The 10,691-nt window shown below is 41.5% G+C and overlaps 1 protein-coding gene and 1 long non-coding RNA gene across 2 annotated transcripts; one reads left to right on the top strand and one right to left on the bottom strand.

Annotated features, from left to right (window-relative positions):
• Nucleotides 1-7,675: 7,675 nt before the first annotated feature.
• On the bottom strand, nucleotides 7,676-10,429 carry ccl20b (chemokine (C-C motif) ligand 20b). The gene is made up of 4 exons (XM_027173743.2): nucleotides 10,293-10,429; nucleotides 9,705-9,807; nucleotides 8,058-8,135; nucleotides 7,676-7,953 (listed from the first exon to the last, which is right to left on the bottom strand). The coding sequence occupies exons 1-4, from the start codon at nucleotides 10,369-10,371 to the stop codon at nucleotides 7,911-7,913; spliced, it is 303 nt and encodes a 100-aa protein (XP_027029544.1). The 5' UTR covers nucleotides 10,372-10,429; the 3' UTR covers nucleotides 7,676-7,910.
• On the top strand, nucleotides 8,146-10,558 carry LOC113660332. The gene is made up of 3 exons (XR_007139457.1): nucleotides 8,146-9,938; nucleotides 10,052-10,165; nucleotides 10,423-10,558. It is a non-coding gene; the product is annotated as an uncharacterized LOC113660332 (long non-coding RNA).
• Nucleotides 10,559-10,691: the final 133 nt, after the last annotated feature.

The following is a 10,691-nucleotide window of genomic DNA, read 5'->3' as shown; positions in this document are numbered from 1 at the left end:
GAAGGTGTCCATCCCACACGGGAAGGTGTCCATGCCACACGGAAAGGTGTCCATGCCACAAGGAAAGGTGTTGCTCTCATTACTTGCAGCATAGCAGGCCTAGTTAATTGGTGACAAGCCAGGGCCAGGGAGCAGACAAGCAGGCTAATCCAACCGTCTGCTAGCTGCATCAAGACGTCACCCAGGGTTCACAATATAGAGACTGTGTCTGTTTCCCGAGCTAAACAAAAAACTCTAAACATTCAGAACATTTGTTTTAGTACATTTGTTTAGTATTTGTTTTAGCACAGCCAGCACCTTTGATCTGAAGCTAAGACTGTTAAATATAAGCACTTAAAGCTCGTATGGCTAATGAAATGATTACAGATCAGAAGTTTATTGTTCTGTACTTAACAGAAACATGAGTCAAACCAAACAAGAATCTAGACACATGTTAACATATAGGTATTCACAAAAATCAGAAGCTATCTCTGACCACTATCTCATTTCGTTAAAATTGCGCTTCAGACACAATATTCGCAATTCCACACGTCACCGTGTTTAGACGTACATTTACATCCACTACTCAATCAATCAATCAATCAATTTGGCTCCTGCGATGGGTAGGGGGGTGTCCCATCCCTGTGCGTTGAGCCGGCCAGATGAACTAGTTGTTTCCAGCACTGACGGTCTTGTGCCAGCTGCTCTGCATCCTCTATAGCAACTCCTTGTTGTTGAAGGTCACCCGCAAGGACGTCAAGCCATCAGGTGAGGGGTTTACCTCGTGGTCGTCTCCAGCCTGCAGCCCTCGGATCAAACTGGAGAATACCTCTCGTCGGATGGTCAGAAGGGAGGCGGAGGACATGGCCAAGCCAGCGGGTGCGACTTTGTGCGGCCAGGGAGGATGCTCTGGGCTGGCACGTGCGGGCTCTAAGCATTTGATTGAAAACCCGCTGGGGCCACCTGATGTTCTCGATGGTTCTGAGAGCCCTGTTATCAAAGCCATCTAATCTTGCAGCCAGTGTCTTGTTTAAGGGCCAAGTCTCCGAGCCATATAGCAGTATGGAGAGTACTGCCGAGTTGTAAATCCTGAGCTTCGTCTTGCGTGAGATAGTCTGGAGCCGCAGAGTGGTTTCCAGAGAGACTGCAGAGCTGACGCAGCCAGGGCTCTTCTGCGGGTAATCTCTGGTTTTATGTCCCCATTGTCTGTCACTATGGATCCCAGATACACAAAATTCTTGACAAGTTCCACAATGTCATTGCCAAGCCGCAGGGAAGGTGGATGTGGTCTGTCACCGACATACATGAACTTGGTTTTTGTCCAGCTCACCTGGAGGCCGAGCTTCTCCGCCTCTTCTCTGTATATGGCCAGAGCGTCTCTCAGCTGGCTGTAGGACGTGCTGAGCAGGATGGTGTCATCAGCGTACTCCAGGTCAGTCAGGTGGTAGCTGCCGAAGGACACTCCGGGGACCCACTCCCAAACCCTGGACATCAGATGGACATCCACTACTACAGAGAGATTTACCAACAGCCTCCCAGAATTATCATCATGATTCTATCGCCATCTGACCCACAGAACTTGATCAGGTGACTGACCTTTTAGAGTCAGTGTTTCACTTCACCCTAGATATTGTAGCTCTACTTAAAAGCTAAGTAATAAGAGAGAAAAAAACTTGCACTCTGGTACAATGACAACACACAAACTTTAAAACGATCTGCTAGGAAATTAGAACGTAAATGGCGTCAAACTAAATTATCAGTATTACCATTAGCTTGGGAGTAAAAGCTTCATAGCTACAAAAAATCTCCTGGTGCTGCCACATCAGTGTATATCTCCAGCCTTATTGAAGATAGCAATAATAATCCTACATTTTTATTTAATACTGTAGCAAAATTAACTAGGAATAAAGACACTAGGAATAAAGACACTCACACCATCTATTTGTAGCAGTAACGACTTCATGAATTATTTCAATGGAAAAATTTATAACATCAGGCAGAAAATTCAGACAGTTAATTTAATACCAAACAACTTGATGGATAAAGCCGTAGACAATATTTCTGTTTTTTTTTTTTTTATCAGTACTTGGACTGTTTTAGTCCCCTTCAAGAGACTTTAACTGATTTCTACTTCAAAATGATCAACCTGCATACTGGATCCCACCTGTTTTTTTAATCAGATAATACCAGTAGCTACTGACCCCATTCTAAAGATAATAAGTTCTTCCCTTAGCACTGGCTATGTGCCAAAATCTTTTAAGCTAGCTGTTAACAAACCTCTGATCTTAGCACAGCATTTGAAACCATTGACCATGGTATCAAACAAACTGAGGTAATGTTCGGTGTTCCGCAACATGGTGCAAGTATTCGTAAACATGATATTGACTTTCACTGTTACACTGATGACACACAGCTATATATTTCAGCTCAGTCAGATGTGAATCAGCAGCTTAATAAGATTGAAGATTGTGTGAAGGACATCAGACAGTGGACACTTACTAACTTCCTCCTGTTTAACTCTGACACACAGAAGATCTTGTACCAGGACCACAGACAGTCAGAAGTAAGCTTTCTGATTACAGAGTAACTCTGGATGGTCTTTCTATTACATCATGTGCAGCAGTAAAAGACCTCGGTGTGATTATTGATACCGGTCTCTCTTTTGAAGCTCATGTTCGTAAATAATATCATAAGGGTAGCCTTCTTTCATCTCAGAAATATTGCTAAGATAAGAAATATGATGTCATTTCATGATGCAGAAACACTAGTTCATGCACTAGTTCAACGCAGCAGCTCGAGTTCTACTGTAACTAGAACAAGAAGATATGAACATATCACCCCTATCTTACCCTCATTGCATCCTATTATTAACCTATAAAGGACTTAATTGTCTCACACCACAATACCTAAGAGATCTTTTGTTTTTTTTATGATCCGTTACCACTACGTTGTTCAAAAGGTGTAGGCTATTCAAGTACAAAAGTCTCCAGCAGGGGGCAGAGCTTTTTCTCACAGAGCCCCACAGCTATGGAACAGACTTCCAATTAGTGTTCAGGACTCAGACACAGTCTCAGTGTTTAAGTCCAGGATAAAAACACATTTGTTTAGTTTAGATTTTTATGAATAGCTTTTCCCAGGTAAAGGAGCAGATCTGGGGGGTTCATGGTTACAGAGTGTTTGGTGAACTGGGATGTCTGGATGTTGTCTCCTTACCACCATCACAAGTCGCTCAGGTTTGCAGACTGTGGAGCGGTGGGACACTTTACATCCCAGGAAGTCCTCATGTCTGTGTCACCTTCTGGGTCTAGGCTTTTAGTTATGATGTCACAGCTAGTCTTGATGAAGTCCCTGTCTGCACTTTACACATAATTTACATTGTCCATCACCTGATTACAGTCATGCCAATTTTCTCCCTCTCTCTCACACTCTCTCTCTCTCTCTTGCTCTCTTTCTCTGTAGAGCTATATACGCCACTCCCATGCTCCCAGTGTTCCTAGCCTGATCGTCTCTCCTTATGGACCTACTTCGTCAATCCTGATGTTCTACCCCTGGCTGGAGTCTCGTTGCCCGGTGGTCACCGTGCCAGGGATTGATCTGCATGGTTAACATGTTGTGTCAGTCAGCAGTCAGATTCCTTTATCAGCAATCATTTGAAGACTTTGACCGGAAGTCATGTGTTGGGTCTGAGCTGAACTCAGAGTTTATGATGACCCATTAGTTCCTCAGGAGCTCTCGACTGCACTGTTATAAACTGTCGTAGAAAGGACATTATTTACATTAACACTATTTACTGTAGAGTGTCACCCAGATGGGGATGAGGTTCTGAGTCTGGTTCCTCTCAAGGTTTCTTCCTCTTATCATCTCAGCGAGTTTTTCTTCACCGCTGTCACCTCAGGATCGATCATTAGGGACAGATATATAGTGTTTTATATTTTAAGTTAATATTTTTATATTAATTTTAAAATTCATTTATTAATTTTTCTTCTTATTTTTTCTTCTTCTTCTTATATATTTATTTCTTTTTTTCTCTCTTCTGTTTCTATACTTCTGTAAAGCTGCTTTGAGACTTTGTTAAAAGCGCTATAGAAATAAATTGAATTAGAAATTTGAATATATTATAAACGTGTCATGACAGGTACCAGAATGTCAGACAGACATCATGAAACAGTTATCAGTTAGATTTACAGCCAGCATGGTTTCATCATTCCTCCTGCTCTAATCACTGAATTGTTGTAATGATACACACGCTACGGACCAAAGCAAAACGGAGTGAATATATATATCTGAAATGAACAGTACGAAGCACCACAATGTAGCAACACACACACACACACACACACACACACACACACACACACACACACACACACACACACACACACACACACACACACACACACACACACACACATACACACACATGCAGGGGATATCACAGGAATTTGAGTCAATGAATCTTAACTTAGTAGATAAAGTAGATAAAGGAGAGAATCCTGTCTCTCCGTGTGAGTTTGTGTTTGTGTGTGAGTGTGTGTATGTGAGTTTGTGTGTGTATGTGAGAGTGTGTGTGTGTGTGTGTGTGTGTGTGAGTGTTTGTGTATGTGTATGTGTGTTTGTGTGTATGTGTGTGTGTGCGTGTTTGTATGTGTGTATGTGCGTGTGTGTTTGTATATGTGTGTGTGAGTGTTTGTGTACAGTATGAGTGTGAGTGTATGTGTATGTGTGTGTATGTGTGCGTGTTTGTGTGTGCGTGTTTGTGTATGTGTACATTTACATTCACATTTACAGCATGCGACAGACCCCTTATCCAGAGCGACGTACATAAGAGCTTAAATCTCTAACACTGAATACATTAATGCTGCTCACTGGGTTACAGACTTAAGATACCATGAGTTTAAAACTTTTGTTCAAAGTTACAATGAAAAAGTGTCAAAGGTTTTTTTTTGTTGTTGTTTTTTTAAATGCAAAAGATAAGGAAAGAAGTGCTAGTTGAAGTGCTTCCTGAATAAGTAGGTCTTCAACCGCCGCTTGAAAATATCCAGTGACTCGGCTGTCCGGACCTCTAGGGGAAGTTCATACCACCACCTTGGTGCCAGAACAGAGAAGAGTCTTGTAGTATACTTGCCTCTTACCCTGAGAGATGGTGGAACCAGTCGAGCAGTGCTGGTAGATCGGGGGGTGTGGGGTGCAGTGTGAGGAATGATGAGGGCTTTGAGGTAAGAGGGAGCTGGTCTGTTTTTGGCTTTGTAGGCCAGCATCAGTGTTTTGAATCGGATGCGTGCAGCTACCGGAAGCCAGTGAAGCGATCGCAGTAGCGGGGGGTATGGAGAACTTTGGCAGGTTGTAAACAAGCTGTGCAGCTGCATTTTGGATCATTTGCAGAGGACGGATTGCGTTCATATGTAGACCTGCCAGCAGTGCATGCAGTAATCCAGTCTAGAAATGATAAGAGACTGAACAAGTACCTGAGCAGTCTGTGTGGGGAAAATGGCCGAATCCTTCTAATGTCGTAGAGAAGAAACCGACATGAGCGAGTCACATTAGGGACATGAGAGGAAAAGGACAGATGATTGTCCATGGTTACCCCAAGGGTGTGAGCTGTGGCTGAAGGGGAGATCAAATCGTTGTGCAGGGATATAGTAAGATCATGACCTGGGGATGAATCACCTGATGATCAGCAGTTCAGTTTTGCTAGGATTGAGCTTTAACTGATGAGCAGTCATCCATGATGAAATTTCTGCCAGACATGCTGAGATCTGATCAGAAGCTGTGGCATCTGAGGGTGGGAAAGAGAAGATGTGTGTGTATGTGTGTGTTTGTTTATATGTCTGTGTATGTGTGTGCGTGCGTGTTTGTATGTGTGTATGTGCGTGTTTATGTGTGTGCGTGTTTGTGTATGTGTGTGTACTGTATGTGTATGTGTGTATATGTGTATGTGTGTGTGTGTATGTGCGTGTTTGTGTGTGTGTGTGTTTATGTGTGTGAGTGTTTGTCTATGAGTGTGTGTGTGTGTGTGTGTGTGTGTGTATGTGCTTGTTTATGTGTGTGCTTGTTTATGTGTGTGTGTGTGTGTGTGTGTGTGTGTGTGCGTGTTTATGTGTGTGCGTGTTTATGTGTGTGCGTGTTTATGTGTGTGCGTGTTTATGTATGTGCGTGTTTATGTGTGTGCGTGTTTATGTGTGTGCGTGTTTATGTGTGTGCGTGTTTATGTATGTGTGTGTGTGTGTGTGTGCGCGTGTTTATGTGTGTGCGTGTTTATGTGTGTGAGTGTGTGTGTGTGTGTGTGTGTGTGTGTGTGTGTGTGTGTGTGAGTTATAGGGGAGATCAACATTTCTGATGTGCATAAAATGCTTGATGTTTCCTCATTCCTCTGTAATCATGTCTTTACTGTACAGATCTCAGTTTAATCAGGATTCTGATATCTTTGTCTTCTGTCTGTGGTGAGACGAGGAATTGCAGAGTGCAATAAACACAATAAACACAATAAACACAATAAACACAATAAACACAGTAAACACAATAAACACAGTAAACACAATAAACACAATAAACACAGTAAACACAATAAACACAGTAAACACAATAAACACAATAAACACAGTAAACACAATAAACACAATAAACACAATAAACACAATAAACACAATAAACACAGTAAACACAATAAACACAATAAACACAGTAAACACAGTAAACACAATAAAGAACAAAGTCACTGAATAAAGAATGTCTCCACTTCTTTAGGACAAAGTGAAGACTACAATGTAATCTGGAGCCCTGATTAAGTGTCTGAATGTCACAGGAGCAGCAGAGCTCTTATACTGAACATCAGCATGGCTGTGACCAGGTCGAGGTGACCACAGGTCTCTGAGATGTGATGGAACTGCTGGAGATCGACAGTGTGGGATGTGATCATCTCAACATGGAGCACAAACTCAATCTCAATGGAAAGTTGTGGAACCCTGTATTAGTGTTAATAAAGTGTTCAGTCAGTCATCTGTTGTTTAAACACCAGACGAGTTATCAATAATTAAACAAAAGAAATAATTGAGTCAAATATGTGAATGTGTTTAATATCTGTAATATTTGTTATTGATGGATTAATCATTTAAATTGTTCAACAGTTTAATGATAAAGATGTTGAGGTTCTCTTTGGGAGTGACAAGATTGGACAGGTGGGACGGCTCATATTGGACGATTTAGGGGACAAAGTTAGGGAGGACAGATTAAGATGGTTTGGACATGTTCAGAGGAGGGAGAGTATATCGAGTATATGAGTATATCGGTAGGAGAATGTTGGACATGGAGCTTCCAGGCAGGAGGCAAAGAGGAAGGCCAAAGAGGAGGTACATGGATGTAATTAATGAGGATATAAAGGATGCAGAAGATAGGGACAGGTGGAGAGAGAAGATTCTCTGTGGCGACCCCTGAAGGGAAAAGCCAAAGGAAGAAGAAGAAGAAGAAGAAGAAGAAGAAGAAGAAGAAGAAGAAGAAGAAGAAGAAGAAGAAGAAGAGTTTAATGATAAAGATTCTTCTTCGTATTATTATTATTATTATTATTATTATTATTATTATTATTATTATTAATGTTTCTTTTTTCATTCCTTTAAAAAAGAATTGACCATAACATGCAGAGTTTCTACATTTCTCTACATTTCATGGTAACTGATGCAGACAGAACACCAACTCAGGAGGCTTTATTTTATATATTTATTATTTTAAAATATCTGTTTATATATAAGATAAAACACAATGTTTGTGTGACAAAAACGTACAAAGTGTACAATACGTGACTGAGACTGCGGCTCCCACAAGGGGCCAACGTTTAAACAGAAGTAATAAAGCACACCTTTAAGATGCTCTAATGAACAGAAAAATAAAGACTTTAGTTTTTTTAAATTCGAATTCGAGGCTGTGGAACGGTTTCCGTCTCAGGTCAACAATTCCATGTTCCCGATGACTGCAGCCTTCTTCCTAAAAATAAAAACAAAGAGGTTTTTTAATGTGAAATCTTGTTCCTGTGTGTAGAATAAGTTTACATAAAGCTGGATCATCAGATGGCCGAAGCCGAGTCTCACCGCAGGCACGTGATCCTGTCCTGAGTCCATCTCATCTTTGGATCAGCGCAGATGAATTTCGCAGTTTGAGTCTCAAATCTGCAGAAAATAAAGAAAAGTGTGCGGATTAAATTAATGACATCATCACAACACTGTTACATCACCACAGTGGTTTTACTGTGTAGCTTTATGGTAACTATGGTAACGGTGACATTACGGTATGGTTAGTAACATATCAAATGTTGAATGTGAGACATTTTGAAATGTGATGCCAAATATTGGCTCATTTTGGGTTTCATTCCTAAAAAAAGTTAGGACAGGAAGCAACGTGAGGTCGGAAAAGTTAAATGTACAGATAAGGAACAGCTGGAGGAACAATTTGCAAATTATTGGGTCAATTGGCAACATGGTTGGGAATAAAAATAGTGGCAGCGTCTCTCAGAAGTCTAGATGGGCAGAGGATCACCGATTCCCTCAAAGCTGCGGCGAAAAATAGTGGCGCAACATCAGAAAGGAGTTTCTCAGAGTTTTGCTGGCTAAATCTCTATAGGTCAAAAAGGAAGCCGTATCTAAACATGATCCAGACACGCAGGCGTTTTCTCTGGGCCGAGGCTCGTTTATAATGGACTTTTTTTTTTGGAAAACTGTACGCCGTGTCATCCGGACTAAAGAGGACGAGGACAACCCAAGCTGTTCTCAGCGCTCAGTTCAGAAGCCTGCAGCTCTGATGGTGTGGGGTTACATGAGTGTGTGTGACACGAGCAGCTTACACATCTGGAAAGTCACCATCGATGCTGAAAAGTAGATCCAAGTTCTAGAACGACATACGCTCCCATCCAGACGTCGTCTCTTTCAGGGAAGACCTGACATTTTCCAACATGACGATGCCAGACCACTTACTACATCTATTATAACATCATGGCTGTAGAAGAAGGATCTGGGGACTGAGATGTCCAGCCTGCAGTCCAGATCATTCACCCATAGGAAACATTTGTCGCCTCATAAAGAGGAAGAAGTGACGAAGGTAATGTGACCTGAGACTGTTGAGCAACTAGAAGCCTGTATTAGGTAAGAATGGGACAATATTCCTATTCCTAAACATGAGCGACTTGTCTCCTCCGTCCCCAGACGTCTGCAGGCTGGAATAAGAAGAAGACGGGATGCCACACGGGGGGAAACATGGCCTTGTCCCAACTTTTTTGAGATGTGCTGATGCCATGAAATTTATAACTTATTAATAGAATTTAACTTATTAACTCATTTTTCCCCTTAAAATGACCCATTTTCTCAGTGTAATCATTTGAGATGTCATCTGTGTTGTATTCTGAATAAAATATAAAACTTCCACATCATCGCTTTCTGTATTTATTCACAGTTGTCTACGGCGTCACAACTTTTTTGGAATCGGGTTTGTAGAATTCATGGTATCCATGGTAACTACAGCTTTTACGGTGGGCTTTGGTATCCATGGTAACTACGGTGTGGTTTTTATTACTTTACTGTATTGTTATGGTTTTTAATGCAGTACTTTTTGGTAACCATGGTAACCGTTACAGGATCGTGGATCTACGACCGTATTTCACGGTATCCCATGGTAACTGTGATACTTTAGTTAAACTCAGTCAAAGTTTATTATAAAAACTCTCAGTGTGTAAATACGAGACTCACATTATAGCTCTGATGTCACAGTTTCCAGTAATTTCCTGGATGGAGTAGCCTTTCAGCCGGCCGCAGCGAACGGGCCTTTGCGTGTAAGAAAAGCAGCAGCGAGCTACGAGACAAGACAAGAACAGATCTTTGTTATAAAATGACATTTTTCGGATCGTCACAAAGTGATACTCTCGATGTGACCTTCTTGTAGGTCCTCCTGAATCGTGCAGAATCACCTGTCACTCAGATCAGGTACAGCAGGTAGTTTGGGCATGTCTTATTTTTATTAATGCAGTTTGAAGGGATTCTGTGTGTAAAAGATTTCCTGCATGTGAGATTTAATATTTAATAATCCTCTGATTCAGGATCGTCGGTGAAAACGATCGGCTTTATCTTAATCTTAATGATTAACAACACAAACAGTGTGAAACCTCTCACGTGTGTGTATAAGAGAAGGACACAACTTTACTTCACTGCAAGTACAAACACTCATTAACTCTTTTAGCTGAATCATTTCCTCATAAACACAAAGTTAAAGCTTTAGACCTTATTCATTATAAATAAAGATTTAAACACGCCGGTATTGTATTTCTGTTCTAATCTCACCTGTTTCTGTGTCGATGATGAAGGTAGTGAGGACGAGGAGGAACAGAAACGTCCCGGCAGGAATCTTAAACCTGGTCATGATGTTATATCCGTTCTTCTGTTCCTTCTCTCTCTCTTTCTCTCTCTGCAGGTGTCTGAGGTGTTGCAGAACACTTCTTTCTTTAAACGTTACCTTCTGGGACTTTCCCGCATGGATGTCATTGGCTGTTTGTGTTTTTCTCCTCTTTTTTTTGGATCAGTTTGTCATGAATGGAGCCATGCAGCCACCCTGCAGATGTCTTTCCGCATTCCTTCTTCAGTAAACACACCTCTGTGACACGAATGTGCAGCTTTTATCACCTGACCATGACCTGTTCAACTCTCTGAGACGCTGCAGATTCCCTCCATCCCCCGCTCTAT

Source organism: Tachysurus fulvidraco, chromosome 25, assembly GCF_022655615.1.
Source record: "Tachysurus fulvidraco isolate hzauxx_2018 chromosome 25, HZAU_PFXX_2.0, whole genome shotgun sequence".
NCBI classification, from domain to species: domain Eukaryota; kingdom Metazoa; phylum Chordata; class Actinopteri; order Siluriformes; family Bagridae; genus Tachysurus; species Tachysurus fulvidraco.
Note: the sequence above shows the minus strand (reverse complement) of the source record. Positions and strands in the feature narration are given on the sequence as shown.

What these genes read in the sequence shown, in the direction of transcription:
- ccl20b (XM_027173743.2), bottom strand. Translation starts at nt 10,371, where the DNA reads ATGACCAGGTTTAAGATTCCTGCCGGGACGTTTCTGTTCCTCCTCGTC. An exon ending in CATCATCGACACAGAAACAG is followed by an intron (nt 9,808 to 10,292) that starts GTGAGATTAGAA and finishes CTTGTCTCGTAG; the next exon opens with CTCGCTGCTGCTTTTCTTAC. An exon ending in TGTGACATCAGAGCTATAAT is followed by an intron (nt 8,136 to 9,704) that starts GTGAGTCTCGTA and finishes TATTTTCTGCAG; the next exon opens with ATTTGAGACTCAAACTGCGA.